The following is a 26204-nucleotide window of genomic DNA, read 5'->3' on the forward strand; positions in this document are numbered from 1 at the left end:
CTTGGACTAACTATCGACCGGTGGCTGACATGGAAACCACACCTATGATTCATCCAACAGAAAACCCACAATAGACTAAAACCACTAAAACCATCAGCATGCCGAGCTGGAGGACTGCACCCTTTCACTGTACTTCACACCTGCCTCAGTTCTGTATGCCCCTTCAGATCCTTAAAAGTCATGCACTGTGCTTAACTTCCCGCATCTGCTTACCTTGCCTCACGAGATTCCTTCACCATTTAATTAATTTACCACCTCTCCTCACTCACATTCAACACCTCTAAACAATCTGCACCATCTGCAAACCTTCACTCCAATAAACCAATGGTGCCTCTACCGACACATCCATCTCCCCATCCCAGACCATGAACTCTGTGGTGACATTTATCCATCCTACTAACTTCACGCCGCCAAGTCCGCCTCATCAGGGCTTCCTTTCTCTCCCCTTTCGATATTTCCCTACCCATTTTCTTCTTCTCCCCTTCGTTCCCTACCACCTTTTATTGTTTAAAGTACAGCCTCTCTGATACCTCCATCCACTCCCCCCTTCTTCATCTCCCAATAGCCCCATCGACACTACGCACCGGTCCACCATCTTTCTACCACCGCCCTCCTAACCTCCACAACAACCAAATTATGCTTCTTTAACGACAACCTGCCTATCCCATGACAGATTCCACCAGTTATAGTGACATTGAATTGTTTCTTTTTAACATCAGTGTTTTATATAATGTTTTAAATGTTTTTAAAATTTGTTCTTCTTGTCTTTAGTTTTTCCTTTTATTATTACTGATTTTAACTAAAACTGACCGAAGTTATGTTTCTTACATATAAAATCATTCATTTTACCTCGCCTTTAAAAACTTTTAATTCATTGTAAATATCTCCTCTTTATGTTAGTGTTTATTCTCTTCCCAGTTAGCTTTTACTTGTCCTGTGGCTGAAGAGCAGGTTGAATGCAGCGCTGACTGCCAGAGGTAGTATGAAATAACAACATCACACACGTGCTTACATCCAAGATTCGCATTGAATATTTGTTGGTTGTACATTTAACTGGTAAATGATGGCTAATTCACCTGCATACCGTAACAATGAATACTATATGTCTACACAGTGAAATTCGATGGCAGCCGAGAATGACGTGGTCGGTACACAAGCTTATGTCACAATCACACGGACGGGGGGTGATTGAATGAGTTGTAACTGATAGAGGTGCAATCGGAACGGCCCGCGGTTAAAGCAGAGGCAAAACATGATAACCAGGAAATTTCTGTGGTTAATATCAAAGTGGTCCCACGGTCGTGCAAGGATACTTGGTAGTATACTGAGGCGACAGAAGTCGTGGTACATGTCTTAATAGCGCGTCGGACCTCCTTTTGCGCCGGCCGTTGTGACCGAGCGGTTCTTCGCGCTTCTGTCTGGAACCGCACTGTTCCTACGGTCGCAGGTTCGAATCCTGCCTCAGGCATGGATGTGTGTGATGCCCTTAGGTTAGTTAGGCTTAAGTAGTTCTAAGTCTAGGGGACTGATGACCTCAGATGTTAAGTCCCATAGTGCTTGGAGCCATTTGAGCCTCCTTTTTCCCGGCGTAGTGCAGCAACAAGTCGTTGGAATCCCTCACAGAAATACTGAACCATCCTGCGTCTATAGCAGTCAGTTAATTGCGAAAGTGTTGCCGGTGCAGAAGTTTGTGCACGAACTGACCTCTCGATTATTTACCATAAATGTACGATGGGATTCATGTCGGGCCCTCTGGGTGGCCAAATCATTCACTCTAGTTGTCTACAACGTTCTTTAAACAAATCACGAACAACTGTGGCCCCATGAGATGACCTTCTGTCATCCATAAAAATTCCATCGTTTGGGAATATGAATTCCATGAATGCCGGTAAATGGTCTCCAAGTTGTCTAACATAACAATTTGAAGCAAAGGATTGGTTCAGTTGGACCAGAGGCCCCTGTCCATTCCATGCAAACGCAGCTCGCACCATTACGGAGCCACTACCAGTTTCCACGTTGCCTTGTTGACTGTCTGGGTCTATGGCTTCAGCGCCATCTTCAAACTCTACCATCAGTTGATACGAACTGGAACCGGGACTCATCTGACCAGGCCACCGTTTTCCAGTCGCCTGGGGTTCAACGGATACGCTCACGAGCCCAGGAGAGGCGCTGCAGGCGATGTCGTGCTGTTGCCAAAGACACTCGCGTCAGTCGTCTGCTGCCATAGCCTATTAACGCCAAATTTCTTCGCACTCTCCTGATGGATACGTTCCTTGTACGTCCTACATCGATATATGTTGTAACGTATTACTATCTTTACGACGTTTCTCAACGAGTCATATACGTTATCTCGCATTTCTAGCTGCTTCTCTCACACAAATACTGATAAAAATACAGAAATTCAGGGTCGGCACCAGCCCAAGCCGTTCCTAACCATTTAGAAAAAAAACCGAGTTGGAAAATTATTAATTTAATTACTTTAATAATTTAATTACAAGTATGCAAATTTCTTTAACTAGCCAGATAAATATCACTCCATGTCGTGTATGAAGCAACTTCATTAATTCAGGATTGGAAATCGGAGTAAGTGGGTAAGATCAACACCACAGAATTTATCTTTCACGTAAGTTATTTATTGTATCTAAGTATTTGGTTGCACATCCTAACTACACATAACTGGTGCTTGACTAGAAATATTTAAGTAAGAATTACGTGAGAATGTAACAGAGCACAATTTAACTACAGCAAAAAGAAACACAGAAAACGGGGGTGGGAGACAATGATACTGTCATCTCCTTTGCATTCATACCATAAAAATATCTCAGTGAGATTCGCATAACCATTCTACGCATGCACTATTCTGGACAGAGGTTTAACCAATGCTCGAGGTTGTGTGACAATTATCCAACCTACTAACTGCGTCTGCTGCTTGCAAACGGCCGAACTAGAGAGCACGTGGTGCATTCCGAACCAAACTGTTGTGCTGCTTTGTAGAAAGCGCACGAAAGAACAGATATTCTTGCATAAATGATAGCTCATTAAACAAGCAAACTGTTAAAATAAAGCCTATTCCGGTGCCGTGGTGGACCAGAAGGGTCATTGATTACCGAACACGTGGCACAAAATCGATACACAAAGGCAAAAGCAACTTCCACATAATATAAGATTAAAAATCATATTCGATTCGACACAGTATTACACTCACGTACGTTTGAAGTGATCCTAACCAGATTTTCCTAATCAGATTTACCGTTTGAAATTCTACTTCATCGTTGTTCAAAATGAACAAAGTTACTTCCACACTTTTAACTCAAACACCCAAAATCCGCCTATTTAAAGCAATATAATTATTGCACATTCGAAAAGATAACTCGCTTCACACGCTTCAGTTAAGCTGAAGTTCTTAAGTATTTCAACAGTTAAACATAACGAAGTCCTAACTCAATCTGCTTCCTATCACCTGAAACCCCCCTTAAGAGCTACGATCCGTACTCACCAAGCGTTTACCGAAGAGTGCCGCTTCCTCTTTCGACATTACCTAGCTCCCCGTTCAGCGGAAGCTACCAGAGGGGTAGCCCTCCGTCACCAACCTCACACAAAAAAACAGCCTTCGACTAAGATGGGTAAACCTCGCTGTTCAGGTATTGGAAACCTAAGTTGGTCATCCTGTGCTCTCCTTCGAACGAGAAGCAACATCGTCTGCTCCCAGCAGACGATGACCAACTCAGCGTTTCCCACAAAACAAAACCGAAACCCCACATTAAAACATACATATAATATTCAATAGGCCTTATTTGAGTGATCAGTCTTTCTGGAAGAGTTCATGAGTTGAGCTAAAATCGGGTAGTAAAGTGAATAAGTTGTACCGAATTCGAGAAGCGTCTTATGAAACGACTTCACAGAGACGTTTCAATGTGGTCATTTCACGCAGCGATGCTTGTCTGTTAGCACTGACAACACTACGCACACGCCGCTGCTCTCGGTCGTTAAGCGAGGGCCATCGACCACTGTGTTGTCCGTGGTGAGAGAGTGCCTGAAATTCGGTATTCTCGGTACACTATTGACACTGTGTATCTCGGAATATTGAATTCCTTAACGATTTCGGAAACGGCATGACCCACGCTTCTAGCTCCAATTACCATTCCGCGTTCAAAGTCTGTTAATTCCAGTAGTGAGGCCATAATCACGGTCGCCTTTCCACGTGAATGACAGTTCCAACAATGCACTACCCTTTTATACCTTGTGTACGAGGTACTTTTGCCATCCGTATACGTGCAAATTGCTATCCCTGACATTTCAGTGTATAGGTGCTTAATGGTTGCCCTTTTTTGATACGCCAGACGTCACTCATTCTTCCACAAGATTCTGATCTGTAATAACATCTCTTGCAGAAGATCCGTGTAAGGAACATGTTCGTACGTCTTTGCCCCATGGTGGATGGCGCTCTTAGTCGGAACTTCGAAAATTTCATTGGCCCTGATACCTTGGTGCCCCTCTATCCACAGCACAGTGATATTATTTTTCCGGCACTGCAGTACGGTCCGTAGCCTACTACACCAGCTAACTGTTGGCATTATTAACGATATGATTCCATGTTGCTGTTGTTGCTGTTGTGGTCTTCAGTCCAGACACTGGTTTGATGCAGCTCTCCGTGCTACTTTATCCTCTGCAAGCTTCTTCATCTCCCAGTACCAACTGCAACCTACATCCTTCTGAATCTGTTTAGTGTATTCATCTCTTGGTCTCCTTCTACGATTTTTACCCTCCACGCTGCCCTCCAAGACTAAATTGATGATGCCTAGATGCCTCAGAATATGTCCTACCAACCGATCCCTTCTTCTAGTCAAGTTGTGCCACAAATTTCTCTTCTCCCCAATTCCATTCAATACCTCCTCATTAGTTATATGATCTACCCATCCAATCTTCAGCATTCTTCTGTAGCACCACATTTCGAAAGCTTCTATTCTCTTCTTGTCCAAACTATTTATCTACCACGTATCACTTCCATACATGGCTACACTCCATATAAATACTTCGATTTCCTGACACTCAAATCTATACTCAATGTTAACAAATTTCTCTTCTTCAGAAACACTTTCCTTGCCATTGCCAGTCTACGTTTTATACCCTCTCTATTTCGACCATCATCAGTTATTTTGCTCCCCAAATAGCAAAACTCATGTACTACTTTAAGCGTCTCATTTCCTAATCTAATACCCGCAGCATCACCCGATTTAATTCGATTACATTCCATTATCTTCGTTTTGCTTTTGTTGATGTTCATCTTATATCCTCCTTTCAAGACACTGTCCATTCCGTTCATCTGCTCTTCCAGGTCCTTTGCTGTTCCTGACAGAATTACAATGTCATGTGCGAACCTCAAAGTTTTTATTTCTTCTCCATGGATTTTAATTCCTACTCCGAATATTTCTTTTGTTTCCTTTACTGCTTGCTCTATATACAGATTGAATAACATCGGGGATAGGCTACAACCCTGTCTCACTCCCTTCCCAACCACTGCTTCCCTTTCATGCCCCTCGACTCTTACAACTGTCATCTGGTTTCTGTACAAATTGTAAATAGTCTTTCACTCCCTATATTTGACCCCTGCCACCTTCAGAATTTGAAAGAGAGTATTTCAGTCAACATTGTCAAAAGCCTTCTCTAAGTCTACAAATGCTAGAAACGTAGGTTTACCTTTCCTTGATCTATTTTCTAAGATAAGTTGTAGGGTCAGTATTGCCTCACGTGTTCCAGCATTTCTACGGTATCCAAACTGATCTTCCCCGAGGTCGGCTTCTACCAGTTTTTCCATTCGTCTGTAAAGAATTCGAGTCAGTATTTTGCAGCTGTAGTTTATGAAACTAATAGTTCGGTAATTTTCACATCTGTCAGCACCTACTTTCTTTGGAATTGGAATTATTATATTCTTGAAGTATGAGGGTATTTCGCCTGTCTCATACATCTCGCTCACCAGCTGGTAGAGTTTTGTCAGGGCTGACTCTCCCAAGGCTATCAGTAGTTCTAATGGAATGTTGTATACTCCCGAGGCCTTGTTTCAACTTAGCTCTTTCAGTGCTCTTCACGCAGTATCATATCTCCCATTTCATCTTCATCTACATCCTCTTCCATTTCCATAATGTTGTCCTCAAGAACATCGCCCTTGTATAGACCCGCTATATACTCCTTCCACCTTTCTACTTTCCCTTCCTTGCTTAGAACTGTGTTTCCATTTGAACTCTTGATATTCATGAAAGTGGTTCTCTTTTCTCCAAAGGTCTCTTTAATTTTCCTGTAGGCATTATCTATCTTACCCCTAGTGATATACGTCTCTACACCCTTACATTTGTCCTCTAGCCATCCCTGCTTAGCCATTTTGCACTTCCTGTCGATCTCATTTTTGAGACGTTTGTATTCCTTTTTGCCATTCCATATGAACGACAATGCTCCTCGCGAGTGTGCCATAATAAAGACTGTGTGCTCATCTTAGCCATTAGAATATTCAAGCCCTCCTTGTACTCCAGTAAGCTCCGCTGTAAATACCGTGCCTTAGGGAGGAAGTTGGAATAGGTCACTATGGGATGTCTGTTCGTCATGAAATGCGCTTCCAACGCCATTTGACTTCTGTTATCCGTCTGTGTAAAGACGCTTCGCGCGTTCCCATCCACTTAAAAAGTCCTTTAAAAGTTGCAGTCCCATATTGCATTCCATGTGTAGTGTAACCGTTCCAATATCTAAAGCAGTTATTGCAATCCTCTAATATAATTATCATGAGAAGGTGAACAGTCCACAAATGAACGTTAATCCGTCAATTGCTGACTTAAGCGGACGCACGCCTGCACTAATCATTCGGTGTCTCCAGAGCCACACGGCGTCTTTGCATACGCCGCAGAGCCAGACTTCACAATCTACTCGTTTAGTTAGTCGCCATCCACCGGATTCAGGAAAAACCAGTGTTCGTAGTTAGTGAACTGTTAATAACTTTGCCACAACTCAGCCTGTAACTTTAGTTAAATATTACGGACATTTTTATTAATAAATTATTAAAAATGTATCTTAATGTGTGTTGCTCTGTGACGAAGCTGATTAGCTACTGCGTGCTTGACAAGCTACCTCAGTATAGCAGCTACTTTCAGTGGTAGTGGGTTCTCTGCCTGCCACCTTAATGTTGGACGCTAAGCTTATTTGTTGAAAACAGGAACCAGTCTAGTAACTTTAGTCCAAGGTGTTCAAGGTGTATCACTTTACCATAACGTCAGTGTGCGAATGGTGTACGAAAAATACTCTATAGCCATGCATGCCGTTCAAGACAAAAATACGTAATCTTCATCGTAATTTAATTGACGTCTGTAAACAAAGTGTATGGTGTTAAGACTGAATGAGTACTAAAAATGTCATACACTCACTTTGTGTCTCCTAAAACAGCACGTATACCGTGCAGCACCGAGTCCTTGGTGACGTCACTGTATTTCAGCCACAACCCTATCCCCGCCTGCTGTATCTTGGCAGCGTTGTGATCCTGATCGGAGAAGAACGGGATGACGAGGAACGGGACAGCGTGGTACGTGGCTTCATTCATACTCTGAAGACCTCCTTGCGTGACGAAGAGGACCAACTTCGGGTGAGCTGTGAACAGAACAAATAGTACCTTACAAATGCCCAATGAATTTTCACTCTGCAGTGGAGTATGTACTATTATGAAACTTACTGGCAGATTAAAAGTGTGTTTCGGACTGGGACTCGAATCCTTTCATGGGCAAGTGCTCGACCGACTAGCAAAACGTCCCCTGTTCGAATCCCTGTCCGGCACAGAGTTTCAGTCTGAGAGGAAGTTTCAACATTGCACGTCGTGCGACCATAACAACTTTACACCGTTTTAAGAAGAGCAAACGTTAAAGAGCAAACTATAAAGAGAAATAATAGCTTCGTTAGTGATGTACCAATGGTAAAGAAATACCCGTCAAAGCTTTCAGAATGTCCACAATGATGATATCTCACCTTTTTGCTGAGCTACTATTATTCAAGTGGAAGACTGTACAGTGTTCATGGCGATGTTTGTTATGTCTGATTTACAATGTATCGGTGCATTTACATGCGTTTTTTAACCCCACCCCCCACCCCCAGTATTACTTTAAATTGCTTCAAGGAACATAATGAGTAATATACAGTTGGAAAAGATGGCAGAGGGGCAAGTGCGAAAAATCATTTTATTAACTGTTTTGTAAAAGTCTGTTGAACGTCTACTGCAGAGATCGTCCGAGCGGGCACGCAAAATCGTGGTACGGGGAAAAGAGTAACAGCGATGTTAACTGTAGGCGCGGTGGATGCGCGGAACAATAGCCATGCAGTAAGAGGCACTAACACCTAAGGACTACAGATAACACAGACCGCGCACGCTCCTGTCTTTGCCGAGTTGGGGTTTCGAACCAACATCTAAGTCACGTGACGGAGGACAGAGAGACGATCTTCTGTCATTATGCGTTATGTAAACTGGAGCTGGCAGGTACTGGTTTTCTCGTTTTGAGCTGAAATCATTGATTTTTAACAACCGAACGAACTGTTGTATTATTATATACATGAAGTATTAAGTTAACCTAATTTCTGTGAAATTACTACTATTAATGCGGTGGTTATCGTTTTTACTTGTGTCCAGGTCAAAAGTATTGACAGTTCTTTCATTTTATAAGCGACAGAATTACAGTTCTTCAATGAATCCTTGTTTTACACAAAATAGCTGTATGACTTTTGCTACATACAGTGACATAAGCCGATACGTAAAGCAAGCAAAACACTGGCTATTTAAAATAAAAGAACCTGTTAGGGAAACGTTACCTGTCCACTCTACAAGAAGAAGAATTTTTATAGGTATATTCTATAGGTATATTTTATAGGTATATTTCAAAATGGACGAGAAAGCATTAAGACAAATGTCGATTATTACTGTGAAAAACCGTTTGCAGAAATTAGTTATGGCAGCTTTGAAGGACATATAGAAATAATGTTTTTCTTCAGCGGAATGGACATGTTTAAAATAGTCCTCCCTTCGATAACACATCTGTGATACGAATAAAAGCTGTACTCAGTGAGTACCGTGAAATAAGGCTACACCATGAAGCGACATTCCACAGTGAGGAGCTACATCATGTTCGGATTAGGATTTTCCAAACAAAAATACTGTTGTTTAAAAACTAGTGATAGTGTATTAGTTTTGGAAATAAAAATTAAAAATGGGCATTTAATTAGCCACTCTTCATATCTAGATTCAAGAATTAAAAACTTCTGTTATTTAGAGGGAAGGTACGAGTATTTGATGTGAAGTTATATTTCAAGTAGCTATGCGCTGTAAGCACTGTGTTTCCAAATGTAAGTAACTATTTTGTTTGAAAAATACGAGTATATTGAAATAAATATTAAGCTACCAGTTGGAAATAAACAGCAACTATTTCGTACAAGTGTGGAGGCAGCAATTTTTTTTTCCAAGTAGCAGCTGTCTTTTTAATTTACTTATTTAAATTCAGGAGGTGTTGGTGTGGATAGTGCTAAGCAATGTCGTGGTAGGTAGATTAATGTTAATACCGATTAAGGTCTACAATTTGCTTTTCTTTTGTTAGTGTAAATATTGGATCATTCCATAATCTTGATGGTAGCTGCAGTGCACAAGGAATAACAGTTGTCACAGATCAAAATTTGTGCTTTGCACTACAAACAGAAACAATGACGTTCATATATGCTGAGAGTTTGCACCCTGCACATTATGGATAAAAACGGAAGTCATTTCCTGTAAAAGCATATAAAACCTTTCATGAAAATCTCAGTTGTGAAAGGAAGTATTTACACAATTCGAAAGTTAAGGCGTATGTTGGTCCTTAGGTGTAAAACTAGATGAATGACTAAGATTTTGAAATGGCAGGATTGTAATATCTAACTACAGGAATTATCTCTATAATAAACGTTTTCTAATATATTATACTTCCTGTACTGATACCGTATCAGTATCGGGACTGGATTAAGCCAAAGCCACCAAACATAAATACTTATTTTTTTATAAAAACTATACATTATGGACAAAAACGGAAGTCATTTCCTGTAAAAGCATATAAAAGCTTTCACGTGTGTTGTTCTCGTAAGACATTGCCACATGTAAAAATGATAACTATCGCATTAATATTAGGAGTACTACCAAATATGTGTCGCAACGACTCCGTTCATTTAAGAAGAACCATGAGGTAAGCGCTCTTTACCCTTCGCTGTTTGTTTGTGGTATGATGGACGTTCACAGATGCAGTGGCTGTTTTCACAAAAAGAGGCACTTTGGCAATATATCTTCACAAGTCTTTGTAACTAAATGGGAATGAACGTGCAGAAGGATGAGAATGCTCAGTATTTATTATGGAGTCGCATAATCGATGGCTTCCCCAAATTTGCTATGAAACGACATTACAGTGCCATGCAGAAATAATTTTAAGATAAAGCTGAAAATGGAAGAGCAAAAAATTACAGCGGTTGTTAGACGGGATTCAGTACTGTGTACGTCAAGAAATACTTCGTGGTGCGCATCGAGCACGTGAAGAAATTGCTGGTACGAATACTAAAGTTTGTGAAGTCGCAAACATTATTCAGTTTCAACAGTTTACGATGGAACTGAACGTAGAGGACCTACATTTTATATAATAGTTCAAAGTACGTTGGGTATGTCGAGGACCATGCCTGGAACAATTTTTCGATTTAAAACCAGCTGTTGAATTTTGAGGGAAAAGGACTGCAGGAACGAAAGTTATAACATCCTGCATGGATTGCAGACCTCGCATTTAAGTGAATTTTACTGCACACTGCCCACAGTAAGGCACTGCAAGGTGAGGAACAACTTATTTCCGATTTTTTGGGAATGCATTTAAAAACAAAATCGCATTGTAGAAGGGACAAATTCTGACAAACACAGTCCAGTTCCCTAAGCTCACTGGTGTTATAAAAAACGCAACGTTCGAGGAATTCATTGTGGCCTTTAAAGAATTATAAATATAGTTTTCTAAACTTTTCCAGGATAATCCCAGTGTTTCTTTTGTTTTCAAGACGCTTTATATTCCGTTTCTCGCTTCATTTGAAAGCGTCACTGTGCATATTTAGATATAACTGACTCATTTGCAATTTAATTCCCGTTTTAAAGACAAATACTTTTACGTGAAAACTGTCCAGGACATATACATTGTTTCCTTCATGTTTCTCCAAAATGAGGTTACAGAAGAGCTAGAATATTTCGATTACATATGTGTATGATGGATCTTTTTTCGATTACGAAACTAAACAAGTGACGATTACGTGGCAAACTGAGTGCGAAAATCTGTGAAATTGTCTGCATGTGTCCGTATGCTGACAGTTTGTACCAGGCAAAAAATATGTTACGCTTTCAAGGCGCCAAAAGGTAATTAAATAATAGTGAAAATTTGTTGCATTTGTGATGTATGTTTTTGGGTAAATGTGAACTATAAAACCACATCGTATGCACTGCGACTGCATTGCCATTTAAATGCAGCACGTTTGCAGTTTTCCCCTCTTCTGTCCCCTCACGCAGAGGCAGTCTGCCAGGCAGGCTGAGCGGTATGGAGCTGGTGCCACAGAATGGGTTGCGAGCCACATTTTCGGCTGCTCGTGTTTTAATGTAAGGGAACCATCACAACGGTAACAATGATATCTGAAATTCTCTGTGAAAACAAGGGAAATATTTATAGAAACACTGAAATTTTGAAGGAAAGCTAGTGCAGATATGTGTCTCCTATACTAAGTGATGGCAGTGTATAAAGACAATAATAGTGCAATGAGTAAGCACGAAATTCTACAGATGCGTAATCCCATCTCCGTCGATGCAAATTCGATTAACCAATCTTTATACTACTTTAGTTTGCCTATAAATCACTATCACATTAATAAATGACTCGACCGTATATGGGGCATAGACAACACCTAATTCCTTGAAAATCTCATGAATAATACACGAAAAACGCGCTTGAAAATCGGAATCATTTCCCTAAACATGTCATGCCGACAATGGCACTACGTCCATCGCATCTCACAACCTACCGAGCTGTTCCAAGTATCATCAAGCTCATTTTCTCTGTTGTGTCTGCAGATATTTGCAGTTTCGTCTTTGTACTGTTTAGCTAGAGTCGATCAAACGAATGCTGTACATCACGTCTTTGATGCAACATCCATTGTTGATGGAAAGTGTCCGTATGTTTCCCATTATGAACAAAATTGTTTTTAAAGCTGAATTTTCAGTAGGCCCAGAAGAAGTCCACTGTAACCGTGGCTGAAACATGGAAACGCTATACGATACTCAGAAAGCTTCTCTGTCAACTGGCTCTGGCTGCGGACGCTTACTCTGTTATACTGAATTTTAAGAGTTTGTTCGATAGCCCAATATAGTGTGATATTCGTTTAGTCAATATGTATCAACAGCGACGTTAAAGCACCATATTCAGGTCCTCTGACTCTACATGGGACACTTCTTTTAAGATCTGGTCGTAGAATGTGTAAGTAGGCTGTTTATGGTTTCTTTATGTAAGTAGGCTGTTTATGTTTTCTTATTGGCAACGTTACGTAGCGCTCTATATGAAAATCACTGGCTGTGCTGTGTGCAGTCTGTGGCTAGTTTGCATTGTTGTCTGCCATTGTAGTGTTGGGCAGTGGCAGCTGGATGTGAACAGCGCGTAGCGTTACGCAGTTGGAGGTGAGCCGCCAGCAGTGGTGGATGTGGGAAATGAGATGGCGGATTTTAGAGTACAGAATGGATATTATGAACTGCTATGTATATTATGCTTTTTCAACACTATTAAGGTAAATACATTGTTTGTTCTCTATTAAAATCTTTCATTTGCTAACTATGCCTATCAGTAGTTAGTGCCTTCCGTAGTTTGAATCTTTTATTTAACTGGCAGTAGTGGCGCTCGCTGTATTGCAGTAGTTCGAGTAACGAAGATTTTTGTGAGGTAAGTGATTTGTGAAAGGTATAGTTTAATGTTTGTCTGGGCCATTCTTTTGTAGGGATTTTTGATAGTCAGATTGCGTTGCGCTAAAAATATTGTGTGTCAGGTTAAGCACAGTCGTGTATAAATTGTTCTAAGGGGACGTTACATATGGCGCCCCTGCCAGGATTCGAACCTGGAATCTTCTGATTTTTTTCTTGTAGTTTGTGTAATTAGTGTAGCTTTTGTTTATTGCTAGCACATAATTGTAGAGAGAATTTCCTTTGTAGTTGTAGTTTTTCATTGTTGTACAGTAAAACAGTTGTGGCATGCATGTAGATTTGCACCAAGTATTTCGCAGCTGCGCTTGCAATTAACTACATATTATTTTCAGTGCTATGTTAATGTGTTCTCTTATTTTTGCTATTCAAATTGTGCTTTTCTGTGTTATCGTGTGAAATATTGTGACAATAATGGCGTGTGAAAAACGTAACACTAGGCTCCAAAGTAAACTGAGAAATAATAGTGACGACGAGCGTAGCTTATCAGCACCACTGGGTAGTGAATTAACAGACATTCGAAGTAGTAATTTGGTAAATGTGCATAGGGAAATGGAGCGGGCGGCAAATAATGGTATAGACAGTAAAACAGGCAGTGAACAGGGAAGCATTATCGATCGATCGGTCGGCAACAGCTCGCCTCAGGAATCCGAAATGACAGAACACAATACTGCAAATACTGTAGACTTCGGTTTTGGGTCCTCACCGTTTTCTCAAATGAGTCAAGACACATTTTCTGCTTGTCAAAATGTGAATGTTGCCGGTGAAAATGCACTGCCAAAAAGCATAGAGAAACAGATTCCAGACACTAATACATTACTATTGCAATTAATGCAACAAATGGAACAAAATCAGAGACAAATGGGACAAAATCTTCAAAAGTTAGACACAATGGAACAAAATCAGAGACAAACACAGCAAAAGCTTCAAAAGTTAGACACAATGGAACAAAATCTTAAAAAGTTAGACACAGTGGAACAAAAGCTTAAAAAGTTAGACACAATGGAACAAAATCTTCAAAAGTTAGACACCACACTTGAACAAACACGTGAAGATTTAACTACTGAATTACATAACATTGAATCGAAATGTCAAAAAGTCTGTAATGACGTAAAAACACAAAGTTGTGAGCATTTTCAACCTATTTTTTCACGGCATGACAATGCATTACAGAATCACGAAGCAGTCATAAAAGAACTGCAAACTATTGTTCATGAAAATCATGAGACCTTGTGGGCTAAAATTGACTCAGTTGCATCTACCGATTCGGTTACGCAACTTGCAAAAACTCAGGAAAACTTGAAGGACACAGTAGATTCGATTTCAACACAAATGGACACTCTGAAACTTGGTTCAGAAAAACACACTGAGGAAATGTGTTCACTATCGGAGAAAGTAGCCGAACTTTCAGATCAGGTCACTAACTTATCTACAAAGGTAGATGATGATCTGAATGACACAAGACCTGTAGCCTTCACCGACACAGAAGAGTATGAACAAATTGGAAAATTCAAACAAAATCAAAATCAAATCAATACACAGTACAAAAGAGAAATCCGGGAAGTACAAGATCAGCTGACACAGGTAATACTAGAATTACGTATTTCAGAGGCCACTCGCGCTCCAATACAGGAAGAGGGACATAGAAATACGGAACAGCCACAAAGTAATAACTCAGGGCACTTCGGAAATTATGAAAGAAATTGGCAAGGTACACCGAATTTTGAGATGGAACCGCCGACACGACGAACTAATGACCGATAAGCGACTTGCCGACACGCTGATTTTGACTATAAGCTGTTCATTACTACACGTAAATTCAAAATGTTTAAGAATTCTGCCAACGACATTCATCCACAAGCGTGGCTCCATCAATTCTCTCATTGTTTTCCTCCCAACTGGTCATTGGAGCACAGGTTAGAATTTATGTGTGGCTACTTGGAGAATGAACCAGCTGTAAGAATGCGATCGGTCATTCACGATTGTCACAGTGAAGGAGAATTTTACCATGCGTTCCTCTCAGCATATTGGTCACAAGCTACACAAGACCGAGTAAAACATAGCATCATGATGATGAAACACTTTGAACAATCTGAATTTTCCAGTCTTGTCAAATATTTTGAAGACATGTTGCACAAGAATCAGTACCTGTCAAACCCATACAGCCCTCAGAACTCATCCGCATTTGCTTAATCAAACTACCTGAACATTTACGACATATTATTTTAGCAGGACGTTGCAAAGACGACATTGAAGCTTTTCAGGGATTGTTACAAGAATTAGAAATTGACACAGACAGTCGTGGGATGCGAAAACAGGAAAACAATCACTAAAGGTCACATCCATCACAATTCCGTGACGACAGAAACAATAACTGGAGACGACAATTCTATTCTTACAACGTAAATCGTGACCAAAAGAGACACCACCCATATGACAACCACTGGCAGAGTAATAGTTACAGAGAGAGATCGCATTTCCGTAGTAATGAATATGACAGAGACACTCATAGAAACAGACAATTTGGCAACCAGAACAATTATTATCATGGGAGACAGAATAACTTCAGACGCAACGGTCCAGCGCGCAGTTACGATTCAGGTAGAAATTCTCCACCACTTAACCGACAAGAAACAAATTACAGGAACTACCGACATGACGACAGACGATATGATCGTAACGACAGACCTGAACTGCATCAGAACTGGCGGGATTCTGGTCATGGTGAATTTGTGGAAGTTAGGCCTCCTAATCCCAGTAACGACACGTGGCAACAAAGAGACAGACAATGACTCGCGCCGCAGGCATACACGTGCGTCGGCTGGCTCCGAGAAAAATAACATTATATCTGGTACTGCTAATGAGATTTTCATGCAACATTTTGGTTTGCTTGAGAGTGGATTCTGGATTTGAAGTACTTTCTGTGAGATACCAGATGAGACAGTAGTTAGTTTATGTGACAGATACACGATTTTATCACGACACTACTAACGAGTGACAATTTACAATGTTGCTTTTGCGGTGTTTCTGTTTTATATCTGCACTGTTTTTCTGAATTATTGTGGAAAGTAAAACATGTTTTAGTAGTAACTTTTGTGATATAGCTACAAGGAGACAGCCTTTTCTGTAGCACAACAATACGTTACAGCACAGTACTTTCATCATCACAACAATAAGCGTAATAACTAAGATATCTATACGCAAAGCATTTCACTTTTGTTTATCATGAGGTAAGTACATTGACTTCTGCAGAACTTAGCTTTTGGAGGACAATAACTACGACACTTCCACAGAGATTATCTTACAACAAGATGAACATTTAGCGCTACAGGACACGCATTTGAGTGCTTAATTTTGTACTTAAACCATTTATTTTTCAAGATTTTTGAAATACAAAGAAAGTTTCCTGTTATACATTTCATTCCATTGCTGTAATCTGTAACACTTGAGGGTATAATTACATTAATCCTCAGGGGGGGACACGCTTACTTTGTGTATCATGTGTTTGGCAAGCGCAAGGAGCCCTAGCTAATATGGTATTTGCTTATACAACTTTACACATCGGTACCATATTCCTCTAACACATAAATTACATAGCTATCTGATCATTTAACTGAGAGAGACAAACATTTTTTTTTACTATGTCAGTGACAGATATTTATGCAATTACACAGCTGGATAACTTCACACTTATGAAATTGTATTTTGTCTGTACTGTGTGAACTGTTCATATTTTTTCGGACCCATTGTGATACTATGAGAGCTTTGAATGATGTATTTGGTATGAGATCTTGATTTTTAAAGTACGTTTGAGGTAGATGACACTACTGAAATGAGCAGAGAATTTTCTTTAGGTTTTGAAATTATTGCAGAAAGCTACGACGTTTTTGAGATTTGACTGAGGTGTTATGATGTTATTTTTACGACGACGATGTGTATTATGCTGTTGAGGTATGTTAATGATCAATAAGCCGATGATATATGAGGAATTTGATTATGCTACATACTTATTAAGATGAAATATTGAAAAAGTGTCGACGAATATGTATATGTGTAGTAAGGTAAGGAGTAATGAATAGTGGTTAGGGACTCTGATTTATGAAAAGGATGTTGGAAACCAAGAAACGGACTTTAAGAGTTATGAAATGTATGTAAATGTGTGAATGTATCACAATGCCGACAAAAATTTTTTGGACACTGTTATATCAATAGCATTTGGTTTCTACAGACTTGTAATGCAAATTCTTGACCTGTGAAATATTTTTATATAAGACTGTCACTGTAGCGGAAACTGCTGTCATAAATATTTCTGTAAGAAAGTTAAGTGACCACCTGCACGTAATGCGTCGTGGGCACCCAGCTGTGCGACAGACGCCCTAAAAAAGCCTTTTAGAGGCACAGGTAGAAAAGAAAAAAAAAGGGAGGCCATTATCCCCGTTTTTGACATACCTTTGTAGAAAGCACCGCAAATACGACACGCTTACATCTGCACACCTGATTATGACAAGCGTCTTTCTCTAGAATTGAGGGAATTTTTACTGCATTATGAAATGCCATATGGCTAATGAGTGATGTTTCATGCCGTCCTTCGTACATATTTGCTCATTTCCTTTAATATCTAGTTCCTAGCTGCACTGCAGCATTGGTTAAAATAAAATTTAATATATGTACTAATATAGTTATTTTATGCCTACAGATCCAGTCAATAAGAAATTTATGATCTACTTCCAAGAAAATGAGGGCACATAAATAGACATTTCCCTTCACAGGAATTGCATAAATAATTTCTTTACGATTCGGTAACTTATCTGCTAGTGTAAGTTCTCGTGATGCATCACTCTAGCGTTAAGATGTGACATAGGTATTAAACATGGCCATTTTTACTGTAATATTTTTTCTGCTTGAGCTTTGTCATGTATAGATATAAGTTTTATATTTTTTATATTTTTTATATTTGCTGCTGCTGTTTGCCAGGCATAGTGTTACTGAATTTGACTTTGTGTTACTCTTCTAAGCTAGTTTTACTACTGTTTTATTTTTCTTGTTTGCTGCACAGTGCCTTATATTAGTTGTGGTACTGCAATTGCTTTGCCTATTTAAAATTTTTGTCCTTGATGTTTGTGTTAATTGTTTTATGCTGCTGCATTGCCTCGTCCCTTAGTTTAGCATCTGAGCTCAGTAGATTTAAGTTAGCTTAAGAGGGGGTAGCCTCTAAGAGAATGATTTGCAATGAATTTGAAGAAATGCACTGAGAAGTTATACGAACAAAGTACAGGTATAGGAAGGATTTTCTTGGAAATAAATAATGAGGTAAGACATATGTGAAATAAATACAGAAAGCATGCTTGGATAGGATTTTTTTGGTGGAAGCAAAGGTTGAAATAAGACGAAATATCTATGGAATGAAGTTTTGGGATGGACTGCAGTACCAAATGTTACACTGAAAACGAACCCTGTCCTTTCCTATTGTGTTATCCCACTATGTGTTTGTGTACCCTTGTGTAGTTGTTTTCTTCCTGTCTCTGTGTAGTTTCATAGAATTTTTTCTTCTTCTAATACTAAGCTATATTCACTATGATGAGGAATACTGTTATCCTCAAATATAGTTGGCATTAATAATATGTTATTTACCTTGTAAAGATGCTTAGACATTATTTATTCTGTTTTGTTTTAATGCTCACGTGTAAAGTTGATGTATCAAAAGTTATTCTGATCGTTTATGTATCTACTTATCTCATAATTCCTGTAACATTGATGTATATGTTTATTTCTATTCTGTTGTAAAGCCTGTACTACAAATGTTATCTGTATTGTTATGTTCTTTAATGATGTATTTTGTACCTTTGTAATTGTATTCTAATGTTATTATATTGTAATTGACACCAGTTCATCAATTTAAGTAACTTGTACGTTACATTTCACTGCACACGTTTCTGTTGGTCACAGTAATGCACAATATGTGAGAAGTTGGGACTGTTGTGTTTGCATGTGTGTTAATAATTCAGCAAGGGACTGGATAACAGCATTGCTGGTTCTAAGGACAATTCCAAAAACTTTGTGAGTGCACAAGTGGTGATTATGGACTTGCTATATTAACTGCAAGACTCTTCAATGGTGATTGTGCACCCGCACAGTCACAACAGATGGCTGCTGGCCATCTCTACAAGGACTGCAGTGGGTCTGCATCTTTGATGACTCACCAGTACCATTATTTCTACAAGGACTGCAGTGGGTCTACACCTTTGCTGACTCACCAATACCATTATTTCTACAAGGACTGCAGTGGGTCTGCATCCCTGGTGGCCCACCAAAACCACAATCTCTACCAGGACTACAGTGGGTCTACTCTGTGATGACCTACTTAGTAATATTCATCAACTTCGACTGACTCTGCTGTGGGTTTGCTCTGTTGTGGCCCATTACCTGTCAGCATGTCAAGAGTCAGCACTGTCTTCCTGTTGGAAGGACAACACTACTTCTTCAAGACTGCATGGACATCCATTACTTCCGTGTGCATTGTCTTTTACTGCTCAGACTTTTATAAAAGAAACGGCAGTTTTACTGTGATGGATGATCAGGACTGTCTTTATGGACTGTGAGAAAATTTTAGCTTTTGACCACCATTGTATTAATAAGTGTGTGCATTTGATATCTTTGTTATTGTAATTACGAAAAATTTTATCAAATCATTATTGGCCACTGGCCAAAACAATTTGTAAAATTTTTTGTGGGGAGCATGGGGGCTATGTAAGTAGGCTGTTTATGTTTTCTTATTGGCAACGTTACGTAGCGCTCTATATGAAAATCACTGGCTGTGCTGTGTGCAGTCTGTGGCTAGTTTGCATTGTTGTCTGCCATTGTAGTGTTGGGCAGCGGCAGCTGGATGTGAACAGCGCGGAGCGTTGCGCAGTTGGAGGTGAGCCGCCAGCAGTGGTGGATGTGGGAAATGAGATGGCGGATTTTTGAGTACAGAATGGATATTATGAACTGCTATGTATATTATGCTTTTTCAACACTATTAAGGTAAATACATTGTTTGTTCTCTATTAAAATCTTTCATTTGCTAACTATGCCTATCAGTAGTTAGTGTCTTCCGTAGTTTGAATCTTTTATTTAGCTGGCAGTAGTGGCACTCGCTGTGTTGCTGTAGTTCGAGTAACGAAGATTTTTGTGAGGTAAGTGATTTCTGAAAGGTATAGTTTAATGTTTGTCTGGGCCATTCTTTTGTAGGGATTTTTGATAGTCATATTGCGTTGCGCTAAAAGTATTGTGTGTCAGGTTAAGCACAGTCGTGTATAAATTGTTCTAAGGGGACGTTACAAATGTTGACCCATATTTTGCAGGACGGAACCTTGATAGGTTTCAGGAGACACTTGGAATGAAATGTTCATTAACTTCCTGTAAATTGTGGAAGCAAGGCTCAGCCCAGTAGCGTCATACATGTGTGCAGGTCATACGCATTTTGCAGCTAAGAAACAGGACACGTAATGCCTCAGCTACTAAGTTTCAATATCAACCATCCACTCAATTTAAAGTACTTATCAAGACCACCATCCGCGCATACACACATCCTTAATGTAATTGGTTCAAATGGATCTGAGCACTATGGGACTTAACTTCTGAGGTCATCAGTCCTCTAGAACTTAGAACTACTTAAACCTAACTAACCTAAGGACATCACACACATCCATGCCCGAGGCAGGATTCCAACCTGCGACCATAGAGGTCGCGCGGATCCAGACTGTAGCGCCTAGAACCGCTCGGCCACTCCGTCCAGCAACGTAATTGGGATCCACTGCTACAATAAGAGATAAATCGCAATACGACCGCTGTGGTTTGAGTTCCACGTTATGTCACACATACTGTTCAATGTGCATGATTGCACAACTTCGGTGGTCAACAGTTGTGGCAATATTGGTTTGGTAAGCTCATATGCAATCGGTTTCTAATTGTCCTGAGGCCAAAATCCGCATGAAAAGCAAAGTGACATCAGTTTTTAATTGTCCTGGGACCAAAAACTGCATAAGAAGAGATATACATCGGTTTCTAATTGTCAGGAGATTGGAGTAACACATGTTCAATATGCTGTCCACCGTTTTCTGGCTCAAGCTGAAATCCAGAAACAGCATATTTCAAAACAGAGCGGAATGTCTTTGGTGTGGGGGGGAGGGGGGTCTGGGTCACGTTCGTAATGCTTTGCGCAATGCGTGCCTTCATTTCGGTTACGTTAGTAGTTGGAGCACTGAACACAACATCTTTCAGATAACCCCACAACCAGAAGCCACATGAATTAAGATCAGGTGTACTGGATCGCCAGGCGTACGAAAATGGCGGCTGATATTCCCAGCTTTTCCGAAATGCCTCTCCAGCAGTGCCTCACTGGCTGTGCAATGTGGATAGGAGCGCCATCTTGCATAAAAATGATCCTACCCACACATCCACGCTGTTGAAGGTTCGGAATGACGTTGGTGAGCAAAATACTGTCATAACGTTTACAAGTGAGGGTATAGGTAACGGGACCGGTAGGCACCACACTGTCATCTTGACTGATTGAAGTGGTAGCAATTGATGTGCGTGCGGATTTCCCTTTGCCCATATTCTGTAATTCTGCATGTCCTTGGAAAAGAAAATGGGCTTCGTCTGTCCACAGAATTTTCCATGGCCATTCACGGTCCGCTTCCATGTGAGCAAGAAATTCCAGAGCGAACGTTTATCTTGCTGGCAGGTTATCAAGAAGTAGCTCCTGAACCAGGATGTTTCGTAGGATCTGTTGCACTATACTCGTAGACTGTCAGGGAATTCCCTGAGCTTTGCTCACCACGGCTCAATTCCCCTCCAATGCTGACTTGCTTCCTCCCTCTGCCACATTGGACTTCAAAAGAACCTGTCTGTTCGAATTTTGCTTCCTTCTTCTACCACATTGGACTTTTTCGAATTTTGCAGTCATTTTCTCCAAACCCTTACCAGATGTCGGACCAATGCCTTTTTGTCACACTTAACTCGCAATCGGGAGGTCGACGTTTCAAGCATGCGTTCAGCCATCCTGATTTAGTTTTCCCGTGATTTCCCTAAAATGTTTCAGGCAAATGCCGTGATGGTTCCTCTGAGAGAGCACAGTTGACTTCCTGCCCAACCACGACGGGACCGATGACCTCGCTGTTTGGGTTCCTTCCCTAAATCAACCAAACAATCGACCTCTTTTTATATTCAGAATTTCTGTAGGGCTACTGACGAACAGTCGCAATTCTTGCAAAAGAGCTTTACCAGCAGCACACGATCCTTCACGGAGATAGTCATGCTGGGCGTTTTGGATGCAAACTGAGAAGTAGCCGTGTGCAGCGTACCTCTTGGTGTGCATATTCTGACCCTTACAGAGCCATCTAGTGGTAAAACTTTCGATTCTTTTTCCCTGTGGCTTATCCCCCTGCTGTTCAAATTTTGACGTTATTCTGAGCAGTGATTCTCTTCCTACAACGTTTTGGAAATGGAATTTTAATTATGGATGCTACGAGGTCGCGCAAGGACTGACGGACTGCCCCGGCGGTTCGTCTAGAGATGGAGTCGAGTGACAGGTGTGGGTTAGTGACGCAGTACCAGGGCGTGGTTGCAGATGCCTGCGCATCTTGCTGCCAATGCCTGGGGGCGAACTTATCGGAAAGGTTGCTAAAGCGTAAAATTGCGTAGGAAGTCTGGCAACAATGGAGAGTGTCTTAGAAGGTAAATAGCTCCATTACTACTACTGCTGGTGAATTATTACATGGAACGTAAAACTTTGCGACTATGCTCTAACTAAATTACCAAAATCGGCTAAGTAGGATGCCCATTATTTATTTGTTCACACAACAATGCAACCTCTGATTCAAAGCTATCCACAAGGAGATACATATTGTTTATAGTACACTCTCTGTTAACGATGATAGGCTTTGTTGACTCATTTAGCCCCAGTTTGGCAGTTCCAGAAGAAAAACTTCTGCCCAAACCTGTCAATATTGGAGCTGTCTTGCCTGAGGTGAACAGATACGCATCGCCCGAGGTATCTACTTCTGCAGGGGTTAGACTACAGCAGCAAACCAGCAGGTCAGCTTTCCACAGAAGGTATGATTGTACTAGGGCGAGGGACTCTAGCTGATTTGATGCCACAGATTTACATGTGTCAACGGTGCGCCCATAGACTGTCGTTGGGTTCCTCCGAAAGCTGTTACACGTATGTGGAGCTGGCTTTTGCCCAAAGTAATCTGACTCATTCAGTTCCGTTGTGCGTTGTGTCGCGACAGTCACCAGCTGCAGTGCAGCCTTAAGAACAGTTCCTTACCTCTTTTTTTTTTTTTTTTTTTTTCGTGTGGCTTGGGCCCTCCGTCGGGCAGACCATTCGCCGGGTTCCAGTCTTTCAATTTGACTCCACTTCGGTGACCTGCAGTCGATGAGGATGATGATGAGGACAGCACAACACCCAGTCCCTGGGAAGAGAAAATTCCCCAACCCACCTGGGAATCGAAACCAGGCCCAGAGGATTGACAATCCGCCATGCTGACAATTCAGCTACCAGGGGCGGACCTTCCCTTAATACTGTTGGTGGAGTCTTGTTAATATCCTTGTTGGCATTACTTATGACATTCCTAGTTAAGCTGTTTCCTTAGCTGATCTTTTGAAGATTAGTCACTCTCATGAAAAGCAAGTCCTCACATTTAAGGCAGTGGTGAATTGCTGTATTCTGCATTTTGTATTTCAAATCTGGCAAAGTTAATTTTGATTTTCAAAAAGCTGTTAGTGGCTCAGAGTTCATTACTGTTAATTGAGTTCATTATTTTCTCATCACGATTTTCTCGTCATGATTTATAAGCATGTTGAATTTTCTATTTGGAGCAAATAAGGTTGCCCAGCATAAATATTTAAATTATCTCCTATACAGTTGAATGCGTAACAAATCGGCTGTGTATTATTCTAACATTTTGAAGCCAGTCACTCCACTTTTCCCACTCCCCTTCTAATCAGAATTATATTTCGTAAGAGGAAAGTATTTACCGTTAATGAGTGCCACTAATATTAACTGAGCCATGTTAAATTCTAATAACGAACAAGACTGAAAGACAGTGGTTGGGAGCTTACCGAGAACATCCTGCTGCGGCAGCCACTTGCTGATCATCACATTGTCTGGTTGTCCAGGCAACGAGTCGTTCTCCCACTTCCAGAGGACTCGCTGTGGGAGCTCACGAAACGCATCCAGGAAGGCCTGGACTTTCTCCCACGGCAAGGCATTGCTCTTCACGTTGGATCCGAGGCTTAGGTAGATCACTCCATTCGCTGCCCCATCCATAAACTCTTGAATGCGCTGAAAAAATGAAAATAGCGAACTATGATTAATATAAAATGTTGTTATAGGCTTCTTTATCTGTGTGACGAAAGAAGTGAAACACCCATAAAAAACGTTAGATGTCAATGTAACATCGTAGAGTTGCATACCATCGGCGGGTATGTAACCGATTGGAGTTCCAGTTCTCTGTGACAGTTACAACGACCACCAGACTGCATTCATGTTGTTCGTCTTTAGTTTTGTTGCCAGGCCTGTCTGGATACATAAGAGGCATGAACTGCGTGAGATACTGAATGCTCACTGTGAAGGACAGGGAGATGCCGCGTACTCGCTTGAAACAGCATTATCACTTCCCGGACGACCTCGGTTTGAGTCTTCGACTGGGTAGTAGATGGTTAAAAAATGGTTCAAATGGTGTAAGTAGGCTCTTTAGGTGTTTATGTTGGTAACACCACGTAGCGCTCTGTATGAAAATCACTGACTGTGCTGTGTGCAGTCTGCGGCTGATTTGCATTGTTGGAATATTTGCTATTGTAGAGTTGGGCAGTTGGATGTGAACAGCGCGTAGCGTTTCGCAGTTGGAGGTGAGCCGCCAGCAGTGGTGGATGTGGGGAGAGAGATGTGCGGAGTTTTGAGAGAGGATGATCTGGACGTGTGTCCGTCAGAAAAAGGAAATTTGTAAGACTGGATGTCATGAACTGATATATATATAATGACTTTTGAACACTAATAAGGTAAATACATTGTTTGTTCTCTATCAAAACCTTTCATTTGCTAAGTATGCCTATCAGTAGTTAGTGCCTTCAGTAGTTAGAATCTTTTACGTAGCTGGCAGTATTGGCGTTCGCTGTATTGCAGTAGTTCGAGTAACGAAGATTTTTGTGAGGTAAATGATTCATGAAAGGTATAGGTTATTGTTAGTCACGGCCATTCTTTTGTAGGGATTATTGAAAATCAGATTGCGTTGCGCTAAAAATATTGGGTGTCAGTTTAGTGATGATCAGTATAAGTAAAGAGAGAAATGTCTGAGTACGTTCAGTTTTGCTCCCCTGTTTGAAAATCAAATAATATAATAGGTTTACCAGCACAGTAATTCATAAATTTTTCTAAGGGGATGTTTCAATGGCTCTGAGGACTATGAGATTTGACATCTGAGGTCATCAGTCCCCTAGAACTTAGAACTACTTAAACCTAACTAACCTAAGTACATCACACACATCCATGCCCAAGGCAGGATTCGAACCTGCGACCGTAGCAGTCACATGGTTCAGGACTGAAGCGCCTAGAACCGCTCGGCCAAAATGGGTAGTGAAATCGTGCGACATCCATTTTTGTGAGGCGTTCGGATGTGACAGCCGCCTGATGTTGGAGTGCATGCGAACGTGATGGCAAGCATTCTCGTGCTGAAGGTTCCATTCGAGCACTTCTGGCCACAGCAAGGGAATATCGCCATATTGTGCACCAAGCACATCATAACCCCTTCACATCTGAACTTTACATCTAGGAACAAGTAGTGAACACTTTGCAACATTGTAAGCCATCCTGGACCATTGTTCAGAGGCTAGCAGTAAGCGGGCTAGGAAACCAGTTCCCATGTACAGTCCGAGCAGTTCGAGGCGCTACAGTCTGGAACCGCGCGACTGTTACAGTCGCAGGTTCGAATCCTGTCTTGGGCATGGATGTGTGTGATGTCCTTAGGTTAGTTAGGTTTAAGTAGTTCTAAGTTCTAGGGGACTGATGACTTCAGGCCGGCCGCGGTGGTCTAGCGGTTCTGGCGCTGCAGTCCGGAACCGCGAGACTGCTACGGTCGCAGGTTCGAATCCTGCCTCGGGCATGGGTGTGTGTGATGTCCTTAGGTTAGTTAGGTTTAAGTAG

The 26204-nt window shown here is 40.9% G+C and overlaps 1 protein-coding gene across 1 annotated transcript in view; it reads right to left on the reverse strand.

Moving 5' to 3' along the window:
• LOC126161531 (UDP-glucosyltransferase 2-like) overlaps window positions 1-26204 on the reverse strand; it is a 95562-nt gene that overhangs the window by 14442 nt on the left and 54916 nt on the right. Inside the window, exons 5-6 of the mRNA XM_049917451.1 lie at window positions 24125-24347; window positions 7407-7626 (exon numbers count right to left, since the gene is read on the reverse strand). Coding sequence (XP_049773408.1) covers window positions 7407-7626; window positions 24125-24347 — 443 coding nt within the window. The remainder of the gene's footprint in view (window positions 1-7406; window positions 7627-24124; window positions 24348-26204) is intronic.

Source organism: Schistocerca cancellata, chromosome 2 (genome assembly GCF_023864275.1).
Source record: "Schistocerca cancellata isolate TAMUIC-IGC-003103 chromosome 2, iqSchCanc2.1, whole genome shotgun sequence".
Classification (NCBI taxonomy): domain Eukaryota; kingdom Metazoa; phylum Arthropoda; class Insecta; order Orthoptera; family Acrididae; genus Schistocerca; species Schistocerca cancellata.